The 17,185-nt window shown below is 37.5% G+C and overlaps 1 protein-coding gene and 1 non-coding gene across 3 annotated transcripts; one reads left to right on the top strand and one right to left on the bottom strand.

Annotated features, from left to right (window-relative positions):
* The first annotated feature begins 10,314 nt into the window (after positions 1–10,314).
* Positions 10,315–10,421, top strand: LOC114404614. The gene has a single exon (XR_003665058.1). It is a non-coding gene; the product is annotated as a small nucleolar RNA R71 (small nucleolar RNA).
* Positions 10,422–15,750: 5,329 nt separating this feature from the next.
* Positions 15,751–17,185, bottom strand: LOC114371344 (methyltransferase-like protein 23). Of its 2 annotated transcripts, XM_028328810.1 has the most exons (6): positions 17,078–17,185; positions 16,899–17,003; positions 16,648–16,815; positions 16,140–16,233; positions 15,971–16,055; positions 15,751–15,853 (listed from the first exon to the last, which is right to left on the bottom strand). In XM_028328810.1, the coding sequence occupies exons 1-6, from the start codon at positions 17,183–17,185 to the stop codon at positions 15,751–15,753; spliced, it is 663 nt and encodes a 220-aa protein (XP_028184611.1). The 2 variants fall into 2 exon arrangements, with proteins under 2 accessions (XP_028184611.1, XP_028184616.1); XM_028328815.1 differs by lacking the exon at positions 15,971–16,055 and having other exon boundaries at positions 15,751–15,857.

Below are 17,185 nucleotides of genomic sequence, written 5' to 3'. Positions count from 1 at the left end.
ACTCATTGTCTAAAAATAACTAACAATTTAAACAATCATTAAAACTCCCTTTCAATCATTCAAATTTTGTTTCAAATAATTTTTAATATGTAACTAAATTTTATAAATTTAAATTTAAATCAATTTAAAAATTAATTTGAACTAATTAACCAACTGTATATAGTTTTTCTAAATTTTCCACCTAGACGGCTTTTCATCCTATCCATTTCAAACTAAATAACTATGTTCACTACTATAAATGCTGCAGGCAAATAATAAATTAACAATTAAAAAAATTACTAAACCATAACAAACAACAAATACATCACAGAAAAAATTTACATTTCAACAAAATCAAATTTTCGTATAAACGCTTTCCAATTTTTTTTAAAACAGTACGGATTGGCAGTTCGTATGGGTCATAGGATTGTTGATCCATATGAATCATACAGATTGCCAATCCGTATGAATTATGCGAATCAACAATCTGTATGGACCATACGGATTGCCAATCTATATGGGTTTTTTCACACACCATAACCACATGCAGCAGAAGAAACACGAGCGTGCCATCATTCAAACAAAAACCATTTGGAGAAGAAGAAGAAGAAGAACACAATGAAGAAGAACAAGAAGCAACAACAACTATACAAAGGTGCCATCATTCAAACAACAAGTCAAGAAATTACTTACCTCGAAGGAGAAACCACGTAGAAGAAGAAGAAGCAGCAACGCACGAAGAGGAAGAAGAACCACAAACAAAAGGAACTTGACGGAAGCACGAACGCAGGAACGAGAAGAAGCACCTAAACCAAGAAGTCCTATGGAGCAAGAAGAAGAACGAAGAAGAAGCAGGAAGCCGAAGAGGAAGAAGGAAGCAGGAAGCTGAACAAGAGGAAGAAGAAGCATAAATGGTGTTGAGAATAGTGACTCGTACGGATGAGTCACTATTTGGTTTTATAGGATAGGGTGAAGGGCATTTTATCCCTTTCGCTTGAGTTGCTAGGTGCCCCAAGCAACTCCTAATAAAAAATCTGTGGAACTTTGTTTATATTCACTGCCATCTTCATTGGAGGAATACATGGTCTCAAAGATTATAACTCTTTCAAAGTAATCCTCCAATCCAAGCCTATGAAGCACTCTATTTGCAAGTGCCTTATCTGAGTTTGTAAAAACCTAGGGGAAATTTCACTCCATCAAGAAGGATGTGAAAATAAGAAATTTCACTAAATGAAAGGTCAAAATATATATAGTTATCCACTATAAAAGAATAGCCTCGTAGTCTCTCTATGTCAATGAACTTAATGTACTCTATCACGTATCCAATTTGTCTTTGGTTTAAGTTCTATTAACCTACTTACTTTATTCAATCTAAATATTTGATGGACAAAAATGTGATGTACAAATGGAATTAATTAATGGGAATAAAGAAGCCTAGTACTAGAACAAAATTAAAATTACCTTTGTCATAAATAGTTGAGTGTTGCAACATAATATCACTACTACAAAAAGCAGATTTAACATCAATTTTTGATAAAACCGATGCTAAGATAAATGCGGTGGCATAATTGTAAATAATGTGTATCCTTTAACATTGGTTTTCTGAAAATCCAATGTTAACAAAATGAAGTTAACATCGTTTCTTGGAAAACGGATGTTAACATTAATTAGTTAACATCGGTTTTGGAAGAACCGATGTTAACGGAAGTTCGTTAACATTGGTTTTGAAGAAAACCGATGTTAACGTTAGCATCATTTTGTTAACATCGGTTTTTTTTATTGAAAACCGATGTTGGACTTACATTTTAAATTATATCAGATGTGACCTATTTTGCTCGCGCTCTCTTCTTCTCCATCTAACCATCATGCTCAAGACCGTGACAACTCTCTTTTTCTTCTCCATTGCCACCTTACCTAGGTACGTTTCGTCTAAGCTCTGTTGTTCTATTGAATACCTAGGTCAATTTGGGGAACTCGTGGTTAACCCGAGGACCTTTGTTTGTTTTTGCTGCAAGGATTGGGGAACTCGTGGTGACCCGAGGTACGTTTCATCTCATTTTGATTGAGGTAAGTCGTGCTAACTTTATTATTCTTTGAATGCTTAATGTCTGTTGTAAAACTAGGGTAGCATAGTGTAGTGTAGTGTAGTGAAGTGTTCTTCATTTTGTTTGAGGTAGCATGGTGTAGTGTAGTGTAGTGTTGTTCATTTGGATTGAACAATTCTGGTCCTATTTTTTATGTTTTTCCCTCCTATGCACTGATGTCATGTATCCATTGAAAGAGGCAATACTAGGAAGGGAACAAAGTTGTTTGACACTCGTGCCATGTATTTGTCAACTTTGATAGTTATTAATTGGTGCATTCCTTAGCCATTCAGGTGCAATGTTCCTCTGCCCCTTTGGAAATAGAATGCCTAACTCTAGGCTTTTCACTACCTGCATCAACCCATCTCCTTAGCCTTTCAAGCAACTTTGTCCTTTTTGACCAAGCAATGTCACTGTGATGATGACCACTAGCATGCTCATCAAAGGAAGGATTATTGTGATGCTCCAAAAGGGAATTGTGTTGCTCATGCTCCGATCATAATTGATAACTACATCATTTCTTCCAAATTCCAATTCTAAATGGTTTTTATCCTCATTCTGTTGTTGTTCATGGTGCCTCAGTAGAGAGTAAGTCCTATCCTGATTTTGTTTTTGTTCATGGTGCCTCACTAGAGAGTTAGTCCTATCCTGATTCTGTTGTTGTTGATAGTGCCTCACTAGAAAGTAAGTCCTATCCTAATTCTAAATGGTTTTTATCCTGATTCTGTTCTTTTGATTTGAATGAAATTTGTTGTTGTGAGTGGATCTTTTTTGTTGTAGTTGTGGGGTAAAGATCTTTTGGTTGCTACATTTGATTCTGGGAAGTTTTCATTGATCACATTTAGCAATGAAATGCACAGTTTTGTTGACCTTGTCTCTGTCTATTCTCTCTCTCTTTAAATATTATGGAATATGGAGGGAGTGTTTCAACTTTTGGTTCATTAAACAATGGCTAGAACATATGATAACTGTTGTTACAAATTGCATTTTATGGAAAAATAGTTAACTTGTATCAACTTTCTTCTTTTTTTGTATGTGTCTTTGTGGGTTTGTTCTTGTAACACATATTGGCTATCTAATCCTAGAATCCAAATTGATCTTCCTAGAAGAAAGTTAGCAGTTGATTCCAGGTGATTCTGGTCACAAAAATTCTTTGAAAGCATCTATTTTGTCTATCTCTCAATTTTGTGTTTTGGTCCCATTCTGTACGCATATATTAGTTGCTTCACATATTGCAAATATTAGAGAAGTTTTGGTCCCATTCTGTAATAACATTTAAATACTTTTAAAATGTGTGGGCCACTTGAGTTAAAATGGCCCATTTCGAGTAGCAGAACCCAACCTGAAACTCTCATTTGTTCACTGGTCTCCCTTAAAATATGGCAGGTTTGACCAGTTTGATACAAAACTGAATCCAACAGTAACAGAGATGAAAGAAATATAGCAGGAATGAAGAGGAAAGACGATGTATGTAATATGTATGATCGAGGTCGTACCCAAATCAAATAAACATGAAAATGCAGTAACTAGGAAGTGATCCTAGGTCGTTTCCCAACGAGCAGTGACAAACCAAATGTTCATAATATACTTGCAGTAACAGTAACGATTGGGGGGGGGGGTTTGTTTGTTTTGTGATTAAAGAGTAGAACAAGTAAACTGGAATACGAAACTACTAATATTAAAAACGGGTTGTTTCCTCTGATTCAGAAGCCATTCTCTTATCCTGGGTTATGGAGAATTTGTCCCTAACAGTCAACCACTTAATCCAACCCTATTTCAATTTACTAAGCGAAAATCAACTTAGGGTTTTCAATACGTGATTAGGCACCACATACACCAGTTAGCCCTTCGTCCATTAAGCATGAACGCAAGTTAGGCTCAGAGCCAATTAATCGAACACGAAGCGTGCACTGATTAATATTCACGAATTTGGGATAACTGGTGAAGGGAAAACTGCCAGGAAACCACATTACAAGCGAAACTTCAAAGAGAGTTAGGCTTCGTCCTCAAAAGGAAGCAACACCAGAAAATCTAGCCCTCCATGGATTCAGACAGAAAACGCAAATGAAACATGAAGCAGTAACGTAAATGAATAGAAACGTAAATGAACAGAAATGTAAATGAAACAGAAACGTAAATGAGAGTAGAAGAAGAAGCAAGAACGAAATTGTAATTAGAAGCAGAAAACGTAAAATTGCATTACGTGAACAGTAGCATCAAAGTAGAAAATGTAAAACCCTAAAACAAAAGCTCTGAATAATGAATAGCATAACAGAATAGCCTTGCACGAATCCCAAGGCTGCTATTTAAAAAGAGTCACTCAAAGTCACTGGGCCCTATTACAATACTCTGGCCCAAAACGAAATAAACACTAAACAACATAAAATAAAATTGCGAAATTTCCTAATTAGAAATTAACTAAGGTAAGCGCTGCTTTATTTGCCCTCTTCAAGTCCATAACCAAAATCCGGATGAAGCCCAATGTTTCATTAATTCCTGAAATTAGATTAAAAACATCAAATTAGCTAAATGAGCCCAAATAATAAAACTGCCTGATTAATTGACAATTAAGACCAATCAGTAATTAAATGGTGCAAAAAGGGTTTAGAAAATAGAACAAAATGATGGCACATCAAAACCCCCTATACTTAGCCTTTTGCACTCCTGGGAAAAATGAAACAAAGAACAAAATCCAAGGATATCAAAGAGAGACAAACAAAAACATTCACATATTTCTCAATGAACATCAAGGAATGAAAGGAATGGGTATCATCTAACATAAGGAGGTCCAAAAAAGTCAAGACATTCATGAAAATCATCCAAGCAACCCAATCATGGCAAAATAGTTAATCAGCTCAAGAATGAAAAGTGATAAAGCCTCACAAGATATACATTCTATCTCTCAAGTGTCTAGGCTACTATGTACCCTGAAAGCACCCATGAAAGCAAACACCACATAAACTTGGCAAGATTCTAAAATTGACAATCAACCCACAAACACAAGCACATGAGGATCAAAAGGTCTTTTAATGTTGTAATGGGGCCAAGGACAAGGTATGGAGAAATATGGAATAAGTGGCTAAATCCCAAAGGAATAGAGGAGCAATGGGGAATAAGTGCATATTAATAAAAAAAATAAGAAAATAAAAAGAAGTAAAGATAAAAATTAAACATAAAGAGTAGAACCAAGAGTTTCATCATTCTTGTGCCATTTAAGATCTTATTCACTCAACTTTATTGCTTTTCTTTTTCTTTTTTTTCGATTTTTTTTCTATAGCCTTTGAGAAACAACATTTCATTCAGCATGTCCAACATTTAGCCAATATACAATGTACATCAAGTATGGCCCAAAATACATCATGAAGCATAGCCAACAAAACAAGTTATCCAATGAAACAAAAACCCCCCACACTTATTCCCAAAACAATTCCAAAGCTCCAAAATTCCTTAAGGATATGGTGATATCATGGTTTTTCATTTAAGGCTTGTAGTGAGCTTCAAAACAAGGAAAGGGAAACAAGGCTCAAAAGGGCTATCAAAGGAATTAATTCAAGGTAAGTCCCTTTGGATAGAAGCTTATAAGAACAAAATTGCCTCAATCATTTCCAAATATGCATGTGAATTAGGAAGCATCAACAAGAATCAAGCCAAGGCTATTGTGCAAGGAATCAATGGGGCAAAACACACCAAATGATTATGATGATGGATGGCTCAAATTCTCACAAAGGTAAACACATCACTTTCAAATTGAGCTTTCAAAACTATCATGACATGTAGAGGAGAATCAAGGATTTCAAGTCACAAAATGTCAAGAACTTTTATTTTCAAAACAATTACCCATTTCTTGAACATATCCTATGATTCAAAGAAAAACATGCAAAGTCGTACATGCACACAAAATTGACCCAAAATATTAAATTAAAAATCCGACGAAACTAAAAACATTAACAAATTAACACAACTAACAAATTAACAAAACCAACAAAACTAGCAAAACCAAAGAACCCCCCCCCCCCCCCCATACTTAAACAACACATTGTCCTCAATGTAGAACAATTAAAAGATTAAAAACAATTAAATCATCAAAGAGAATCGGACAAGTGTAATAAAAGCAAAGAAGGAGGTAGGAAAAGAAAAACTCCATAAGTCATGGTGGAGGAAGAGTAGGGTGGAGTAAGGAAGTCTCTTCCACCACTACGTCCACTAAAGAAGGGTTCGTGAGGAATGACTTAAGTCGATGTCCGTTGACCTTGAAGCTCTTGTTTGTGGAGTCGCTTTTGATCTCAACTGTACCATAAGGAAAAACATTAGTAACAACAAAAGGACCAATCCACTTAGACCTCAACTTACCACTCATGAGTCCAAGCCTAGAATTATACAATAACACTTTTTGCCCAACCATGAAGTCCTTTTTAACTATCATGCTATCATGGAACTTCTTGGTCTTTTCTTTGTAGAACTTGGCATTCTCGTAGGCTTCTAGGCGGATTTCATCTAACTCACTCAGTTGCAACTTTCTTTCCTCACCAGCTTGATCCATAGAGAAGTTGCAAGTCTTCACTGCCCAGTAAGCTTTGTGCTCAATTTCCACTGGAAGATGACATGCCTTTCCAAAGACAACCCGATAAGGAGACATTCCTATGGGTGCTTTGTAGGCAGTCCGATGTGCCCAGAGAGCATCATCAAGCCTGGTACTCCAATCTTTCCTGCTTGGCTGCACAATCTTCTCTAAAATTCGCTTGATTTCCCGGTTAGAAATTTCTGCCTGTCCATTGGTCTGGGGGTGGTATGGTGTGGATACCCTGTGTACCACCCCGTAAAATTCGCTTGATTTCCCGGTTAGAAATTTCTGCCTGTCCATTGGTCTGGGGGTGGTATGGAGTGGATACCCTGTGTACCACCCCGTACTTTTTAAGCAGGGCATGCATTGTCATGTTGCAAAAATGGGTTCCTTGATCACTAACAATTGCTTTAGGTACTCCAAACCTGCAAAACAGATTAGACCTGACAAAGTCTGCAACAACTTTAGCATCATTAGTTCTAGTGGGCTTGGCTTCCACCCATTTTGAAACATAGTCAACTGCAAGGAGAATGTAAACATAACCAAAAGAGACAGGAAAAGGACCCATGAAATCTATACCCCAGACATCAAACACCTCACAGAATAGCATAGGTTGCTGAGGCATTTGTTGTCACCATGTAAGTGTATTTCCTGCTCTCTAACACTGCTCACAAGTGCTGCAGATCTTCCACGCATCTTTAAAGATGGTGGGCCAATAAAAACCACAATCAAGCACTTTGCGAGCTGTCCTTTGAACACCCAGATGACCTCCCGGTGCGGAAGAATGACAAAACTGTAGGACTGAGTCAGTCTCATGATCTGGAATGCACCGTCTAATGACCTGATCACTGCACAATTTCCACAAGTAGGGGTCATCCCAAATAAAATGCTTAGCATCACTTTTAATTTTATCTTTTTGGGCCTTAGATGCTAAGGGAGGAAAAACAGAAGCAACTAAATAATTGACAATATTAGCAAACCAGGGAGTAGAAAGAGAGTCAGAAATACTATACAATATATACAAATGATCATCCGGGAAATCATCCCGAATAGGTGAATCTGCATCAGATACACGTTCGATCCGACTCAAATGATCAGCAACTAGATTTTGTGCTCCGCTCCTATCACGGATCTCCAAGTCAAACTCTTGGAGCCAGAGCATCCATCGGATCAACCTAGGCTTAAAATCAGCCTTCTTCAACAAGTACTTTAGAGCTGCATGGTCAGTATAAACAATAATGCGGGTACCAAGCAAATAAGATCGAAATTTTCAAAAGCAAAAACAATGGCTAGAAGCTCTTTCTCAGTAGTAGTATAATTCGCTTGGGCAACATCTAAAGTCCTAGAAGCATAATATATCACCCTGGGCAATTTATCAATTTTCTGAGCAAGGACAGCCCCCAATGCATAATTTGATGCATCACACATAAGCTCAAAAGGTGCTGTCCAATCGGGTCCCTGGATGATGGGGGTGGTAGTCAGTGCTCTTTTGAGGCAATCAAAAGCCTCTTTGCATCTGTCATTAAAGTCAAACTCCACCTCCTTTTGCAACAAGTTGGACAGTGGAAGGGCTACTTTGCTAAAATTCCTTATAAAGCGCCTGTAGAATCCTGCATGACCAAGAAAAGATCGCACCTCTCGCACACAAGAGGGGTAAGGAAATTGTGAAATAACAGAAATTTTTGCAGGATCTACTTCAATACCCTTATTGGAAATAATGTGGCCTAAAACTATACCTTGCTCAACCATAAAATGACATTTTTCAAAATTTAGAACAAGGTTAGTTTTAATGCATCTATTCAAAACTTTTTCCAAACTATTCAAACAACCATCAAAAGAGGATCCATATACAGTGAAATCATCCATAAACACCTCTATGCAATTTTCTAAAAAATCACTGAAAATACTAATCATGCACCGCTGGAAGGTACCAGGGGCATTGGACAGGCCGAAAGGCATCCTCCTATAAGCAAAAGTGCCGAAGGGGCAGGTGAATGTGGTATTTTCCTGATCCTCAGGAGCAATAGTAATTTGCATATAACCAGAAAAGCCATCAAGGAAACAGTAGTGGGATTTACTTGCCAGGCGTTCAAGCATCTGTTCAATGAATGGCAGGGGAAAATGGTCCTTTTTGGTAACCTGGTTCAGCCTCCTATAGTCAATGCAGACTCTCCAACTGTTCTGCACCCGAGTAGGAATCAACTCATCCTTCTCATTTTTTATCACTGTGAGGTCGGTCTTCTTCGGGACTACCTGGACGGGACTCACCCATTGACTGTCGGAGATAGGATAAATGATTTCAGCTTGCAAAAGCGTGGTTATCTCCTTCTTCACTACATCAAGAATCACCGGGTTGAGTCTTCTCTGTGGCTGTCTTACTGGTTTAGCTCCATCCTCTAGATTTATTCGATGCATACATGTGGATGGGCTAATACCAGGAATGTCCGCCAGGGTCCAGCCTATAGCCTTCTTATGCTTCTTGAGAACTGACAACAACTTCTCCTCTTGCTCATCAGCAAGGGAGGCAGATATAATCACTGGAAAACTCTTGCTATCATCCAAGTATGTTTACCTCTACTTTTCTAAACGTTTCCAAGATCTCTTTCTCTGCCTCTTCCATTTTTTTTGTTGGAAACTGCTCTTGGAGGGAATGGAAGAGGGGGAATGTGCTGCTTTTGCAAATCAGAATTACCTGTGGAAGAAGATTCACCTGCACAGAAATTGTTAGGTAAATTTTTGTCATCACCTTTTTTCTGGAGTAGAGTGAAGTTTGGCAGGTTCATTTGCAGATGAGGAAGGTGCTACGGGTTGAGGTCCTTGACACTGCTTTCTCGACCTCAATGAAATGGCACTGACATTTTGGGATTTTGGACAGCTTGAGAAGGTAGCTTGTCAGAATTCTAGGACTCTTGTTGATTCAATTGTGTAGCTAATTGTCCCATCTGATTAGTCAAGCTCTGAATGGAGGCTCTGGTCTCTTGTTGAAACTGCATGTTCTGCAGCGTCATTTGCCTCACGAGTTCTTCGAGGGAAGGTTGTGGAGGAGCCTCAACTGTTGGCTATTTCTGGGGCTGTTGCTGTTGTTGGATTGGTGGAGGAATGTATGGTCTGCTTGGGCCAGCAACATTTTGGAAGGAAGGAGCAGGCTGCTGTTGTTGTTGTTGAGGGCTAGACCATCTGAGATTAGGGTGATTCCTCCATCCAGGGTTGTATCTGTTACTGGAGAGGTCATAATTGTTCTGCTGTGGTTGATTCTGTTGCTGAGGTTGAGGAGGTCTATTGTAAATGTTTGCAGCATAAGCTTTAGGCTGCTCAATTGCTCCAGGTTGCTACATGGAAGGGCAAAGGTCTGTATGGTGGTCAGCAGAGGAGCACAAACCACAAACCCTTGCGACAGATACAAATTTCTGATTCAAGGCATGCTGGGTTACCAAGTTAACCAATGCATCCGGTTTGCCTTCAAGCTTCTTAGTTTCAGATGATGCAGATGGGTTTGTAGCTACCTCATGCACTCCTCTAATGAATATGGCATCATTTCTGGCGATAAACTGCTGGGAGTTGGAAGCCATCTTCTCAATTAAATTTCTGTCTTCAGCAGGAGTCATGTCTTGATATTATTGAGCATCTATCATACTTCTCTCCATATTATTGAGTCCTTCATAAAAATATTGGAGAAGAAGCTGTTCTGAAATCTGATGGTGGGGGCAACTGGCACATAGTTTTTTAAATCTCTCCCAGTACTCATACAGGCTCTCTCCACTGAGTTGTCTAATACCTGAGATATCCTTCCTGATGGTTGTGGTCCTGGAAGCAGGGAAATTTTTTTCTAAGAATACTCTCTTAAGGTCATCCCAGCTCGTGATGGACCTTGGAGCAAGGTAATACAGCCAGTCCTTTGCCACTCCCTCTAATGAATGAGGAAAAGCCTTCAGAAATATGTGATCCTCTTGGACATCTGGGGATTTCATGGTGGAGCAGACAATGTGAAATTCTTTCAAATGTTTGTGCGGGTCTTCACCTGCAAGGCCATGAAACTTTGGAAGCAAATGAATCAGTCCAGTTTTAAGAACATATGGGACATCCTCATCAGGGTATTGGATGCACAAGCTTTCGTAGGTGAAATCAGGTGCAGCCATTTCCCTTAGAGTCCTCTCACGGGGTGGAGGTTGTGCCATGTTCTCAAAATGTGCAAAATCAGAATGCTCAGAATCAGAATGCTCAAAATTATAATGCTCAAGATCAGGATGTTCAAAATCACCAATAACAGAATGCACAGATTCACCAGTAATGGAATGCTCAGAATGATCAAAAGGTATAAAATGATGCCTAACTAATCTGTGAAATGTCCTATCTATCACAGGATCAAAGGGTTGTAAGTCAGATGGATTGCCTCTAGTCATACACTACATTCAACATGCACACAACTAGTTGCCTTGTCATGTAAATAAAGGTGTAGGTTTGAACTACAGCTACCCTCAAATGATATCCAAATGACTTGAAATTTTGTGAGCAACCTTATAAAATGATGAGAAGATAGCACAAAAAATTTCAGACAAAAATTCAAAGTCTAACTATGAAAGCTAAAATTGGTAGGTTAAGAAAAATAAGTGAATAAAACTTGAAAAATAAAAAACTTTTGACAGAATCACTTTTTTTGGACGATGGAGACCTCAGCCAGCCTATGGCGGGCTTCCATGGCATAGGAAATTTTTTTCTACCCCAAATGCATATATAATAATTGCTATTCTGATAACCGGAGCAAAAGTTATGGCCGTTTGAAGTTTTGACAAACACAAAATTTGCTAGTTTTTTGGAACTTTCAAATCTGTCCAAACTAAAGGCTCTAGCTATTTTTCCCACAAAATATGAATTAAAAGAAGTTACTAAAAAAAATCAGCCAAAAATAACAACCCTAGCTACTAAAACAAAAAATCACAAATAATTCAGCATGGGTGGTCGCTAAAATCCGTCGCTAAGGGATTTCTACTACTACTCTGGTTTGCCGCAAGCAGAAATGGTCGCTAAGTCCGTCGCAAAACACTATTCACAGCAAAACACCCAAAACTGAAACAGGGGAAGCGCTCAATAGGAAAACTGAAACAGAACACACCCTAAACAAAATATCCAGATACTAAACGACACTAACACACATACTAACACAATACTAACAATTAAACATAAAACACGAAAGAATTAAACACACAACGCTAGCTATTATGAACCTTTGGACACTGCTCCCCGACAATGGCGCCAAATTTGATCGAGGCCGTACCCGAATCAAATAAACATGAAAATGCAGTAACTAGGAAGTGATCCTAGGTCGTTTCCCAATGAGCAGTGACAAACCAAATGTTCATAATATACTTGCAGTAATAGTAACGATTGGGGGGGTTTGTTTGTTTTGTGATTAAAGAGCAGAACAAGTAAACTGGAATACGAAACTAGTAATATTAAAAACGGGTTGTTTCCTCTAATTCAGAAGCCATTCTCTTATCCTGGGTTATGGAGAATTTGTCCCTAACAGTCAACCACTTAATCCAACCCTATTTCAATTTACTAAGCGAAAATTAACTTAGGGTTTTCAATACGTGATTAGGCACCACATACACTAGTTAGTCCTTCGTCCATTAAGCATGAACGCAAGTTAGGCTCAGAGGCAATTAATCGAACACGAAGCGTGCACTGATTAATATTCACGAATTTGGGATAACTGGTGAAGGGAAAACTGCCAGAAAACCACATTACAAGCGAAACCTCAAAGAGAGTTGGGCTTCGTCCTCAAAAGGAAACAACACCAGAAAATCTAGCCTTCCATGGATTCAAACAGAAAACGCAAATGAAACATGAAGCAGTAACGTAAGTGAACAGAAACGTAAATGAACAGAAATTTAAATGAAACAGAAACATAAATGACAGTAGAAGAAGAAGCAAGAACGAAATTGTAATTAGAAGCAGAAAACGTAAAATTGCATTACGTGAACAGTAGCATCAAAGCAGAAAATGTAAAACCCTAAAACAAAAGCTCTGAATAATGAATAGCATAACAGAATAGCCTTGCACGAATCCCAAGGCTGCTATTTAAAAAGAGTCACTCAAAGTCACTGGGCCCTATTACAATACTTTGGCCCAAAACGAAATAAACACTGAACAACATAAAATAAAATTGCGAAATTTCCTAATTAGAAATTAACTAAGGTAACCGCTGCTTTATTTGCCCTCTTCAAGTCCATAACCAAAATCCGGATTAAGCCCAATGTTTCATTAATTCCTGAAATTAGATTAAAAACATCAAATTAGCTAAATGAGGCCAAATAATAAAACTGCCTGATTAATTGACAATTAAGACCAATCAGTAATTAAAATGGTGCAAAAAGGGTTTAGAAAATAGAAGAAAATGATGGCACATCAATGTATTATTAAGATCGAGGAGAATTCAGCAGAATGAGGTCTATACTACCCTGAGCTGCTCTGCTATTATAGAGAAATATTGCTCAGCTATTATCGAGAGATACTGCTCTCTATCCATAACTAACAAAATGATATGCTAGGATACCCTCCTCACTCCCCTTCTCTCCAATATCATAACAACACATTTTGTTATTCAATAACTAGCTCCTTCCTTCCCTTTCTCTCTCACTGCCAGGTCATCATTCCTCTCTAATATCCCTTTGTCCCTTCTAGTGTAAACCTTCTAAACTTTGGGCTTATGACTCATGAGTCATGAGACAATTGTTGAAGTCACATTCCCTTTTGACATATTTGGTGTGATTAGCAATAAAATGACTTTTGGTGTAATAAAAATTAAAGCATGTATGGGTCCCTGAAGCTAGAGAAAATCCAAATAAAGCCCTGAAAAACTAGAGAAAATCCACATATTGAATTATTGCTATCCACATATCATAATTTGAGTTAAGAACTTGATAGTAAAGACATAATGAGAACATGATCACTTTTGTAGAGTTTTGTCTTTCATTTAACTAGGGTACTTTAATAAATAATGAGAAGTTTATATGAACTCCACAATTCTATAGGCTAAGTTATTACATGTTTTTTAGTCCATGCAGTATGGTCATATTAGCATTAGTAATGTTACATAGTTTGGTTGAGCATAAGCTGAATTACTTTGCTGTAGTTGAACTAGGTTTGGCTCTGAGTTCTTCTAATGTCATTACTCATTAGTTCTCAAAGGTTATTTTCTGCAAAATGTGATACATATCGTTGTTGTGGCAGTATGGCCCATGGCTAATTGGCATATGCTTTTTATTTTTAGGTTATCATTTACTACTGCTAAGTGGCCTTGTTGTGGAAGCTGTTTGATTATAGCAACTCCAGGTAAAGCACATCGTTACTGCTACTTATATATACATGCATATATGTAAAGCACATTGTTACGTTGTTTTTAATCGTAATTCCAAGCTAGTAGTGGCTGTAGTTTATGTATGTTGTGCTGTTTTGTGCTCACTTGAAATCTGCACTGACATCATTTTAAGCAAAGATAAATGTCAACTTTTTAGAATGATTTGATTTTTCACAAGTGTTTACTATCCTCTCAATCAATTCTGGCCTTGAGTGGCATGATTATAAAAAGCAGTGGCTAGAAATTCATTAGTCTATGTTCCATTGATAGGATTAATAGTTGGTGATGGGTGTCCATCAATTATTAGTTAGGATAAGTAAAGCTTAAAGTGGAATAATCCAACATGCATCAAGTTTGTAAGTTGTATACCTGAAACACTATATTTAGTAGATTAGAGGATAGTAACACTTGGTTTTTTTGTTCCTTTGCCTGATGGCAACCACTGGATAGGTTGCAAATGGGTAAACTATATTTTGTAAGTTGTATACCTCTAATGTTCCAGAACTAATTTTGGTTCTTCAAATCCAAATCAAGGCACTTCAGCTACACATTCATTCACAGATTTAATCACAGCTTCTAATAGTTCAAATGCATTAGTACTAGATAGTATCTGAACCTCTTTTTCAGTTACAATTGAGGCATTTGGTGTGCAAATAGAACACAATGGAATAATGTGTCCAACTTCATTCTCCTCGGTTCCACCCTTTAACCAAAATGTACCGAGTAAATAGGCATTTTGGTCCTCGACTTTTGACCTGCAAATTAGTCCCTATCTTTTTGAAATGTAAAAAATAGTCTCTATCTTTGCATAAGTTTTGCAAAATAGTCTTTGCCGTTAAATTTAAAAGTAACACCGTTAGTGAGGTGCATTGTTGGAAATTTTAGTGCCACATAGACTATCCAACGTGGCAAATTGTCCCAGATTGTGACACGTAGACTAGACTTTGATGCAAAGTTTAAAAAGTTGTCAAATATTTTCTTCTTCACTTGCTTCTTCTTCCTCAAATTAGGGTTTCTAAAGATTTTCTCCTCTCAATTCCAACATGGTGGAGTCTTAAGGGTTCTGGAGGTGCAACCTGCAAGAAGGGGAAGGGAGGTACACATGGCACAATGGGAACGAGTACGTCGGAGAGTGGAAGAACGGTGCCATCTCGGGTAATTGGGGGAAAGAGTTTGTGAACGAGAAACGCGTGTCGGTGGATGAGTGTAATAATAATAATAATAATAATAATAATAATAATAATAATAATAACAACAGTAATAGTAATAATAAGAGTGTGAGTTTTCCCAGAATTTGTATTTGGGAGCTTGATGGTGAAGCTGGGGATATCACTTGTGATATTGTGGAGGCTTCTATGATTTATGGTGGAGGAGGAGTGTGTGGAAGTGATGTATAGTTGCAGAAGATCCCTTGTGGTTCTGTTGATGGGGATGTTAAGAAACCGGGTCATATGGTTTCTAAAGGGCATAAGAATTATGATTTGATGCTTAATCTTCAACTGGGTATTAGGTATCTCATCTACATTGCTACTTTAATTAGGTTCTCAGTTGTGGTTTGGTTAGAATTAGATAAAAAAAAACATAATAAGGTGATCATCTATATATGAAATAGAATTTCTCTCAAAGAAAAAAGAACATAAATAATAACAATGGCTTCCGGATAAATAAATAAAGAAAAGAGAGAACTACTAAGCTTTATCACAATTTTGAGCTACCTCGGGCATTATCTTTTGAGATAAGAGCTATCTCTGCCAATTGAATGTTACCACTTACAGTGATGCTTTGTCAGATGGCAAGAAGGAAAATCCATCAAGAAGCTTCAGACACTCTAAGCCCCATTTTCCTACCCAAAACTCAATAAGGTGATGCCCACTGCAAACAATTAGATAGGAAAATTAAAAATATAGGGAAACAAATATTATATGCAAGTTGTAGAGCTGTTATTAAATTTCCTCACAAGTTTTGAGCATCATGTAAAATGCAAAGTACCTTCTGTTATGATATGAGGTTATATAAGTTGACCCAGGAGAATTTCGGAACAGGAAAGTCACAGTGGCAAAGAGGTTATCAAAGGCTAAATAATACATCAAAAACAATACTTTAGTCCAATAGACGGAGGAAGGTGACAGATAACTAACATAACCAATTTTTTTCTCACCATTTGAATCATACAGCACATCAGCCCCTAGAATAATTGTTGATTGTAAACTGAATATGGATGAATCCCAAACTCCCCATGTCAATCCCAACACCTACAAATAGAAGGCCAACATTCAAATTAACAAAAACAATATGATAAAATTTCAACATCAGGAAAATGCAGAAACAAGCATTGGCAAACTTCCGCTTATTCACCACATGCCCAATGTAATCACTTATCAATGGCAAACATCCCTACAGGCCCAAACCAAACAAGAAGCAATCAGTTGCTAGATATATTAACTTTTAGGATCCAACCATTAATTTAAACAAAAGCTTATCAAAATCATATAAGAATACTATTAATAGAAATCAATGAGTTAGATTGACAACCAGTTTTTTATCTGTAAAAATCACATGTAAGTGCTCTCCCCAATTATTCATCGCAACGCAGCTGTAAACCCAAGGCAAGACTCAAACTAAAGATGACTGATTAAATCAAAACAATCATGTAGAAATTGATCCACATGCTTGGTGGTTAACAATAGTTTATTTGAAATCTTTATAAAAGTATGTAAACTACAAATTGGATGGTAATAGTGTAATACCCCTAATCTGGTGAAGTCATCGGTAAGAGTGACACAGACACCGAGTTTTGCTGCAACCAAGCCAAGCAAGGAAGTTCCAGCACCTAGATGCATGAATACAATAAGAAAAAATAATGGAGAATAATAAATGAGCACATAACATTAGACAAGAATTTGAAATAAGAGGGTACCTCAACAACGTTGGCTCCTGAAAATCGATGATTGTGCTGCCAAACATACTCGACGAGAACTACGTTGCAGGGCCATAGGAATAGGCCATATTCGTCCTTCATGTTCTGCGAGAAGAAGAGTAAATGTTAGTTGGTTGGGAAATTCATGGAGAGTGTAGTGGGATTGGGAAGTGTAGAACCTCGATGATGGAGATGGAGAAACTTGGTGCTTTAGAATCATCGCTGAAACAGTGATGAGAAACGGTGGTCATGGTGAGGCTGTCATCATTCCAATCTTTCTCCTCCAT

Source organism: Glycine soja, chromosome 2, assembly GCF_004193775.1.
Source record: "Glycine soja cultivar W05 chromosome 2, ASM419377v2, whole genome shotgun sequence".
NCBI lineage: Eukaryota > Viridiplantae > Streptophyta > Magnoliopsida > Fabales > Fabaceae > Glycine > Glycine soja.
The sequence above is the reverse complement of the archived record's forward strand: the minus strand, read 5'-3'. Positions and strand labels throughout refer to the sequence as shown.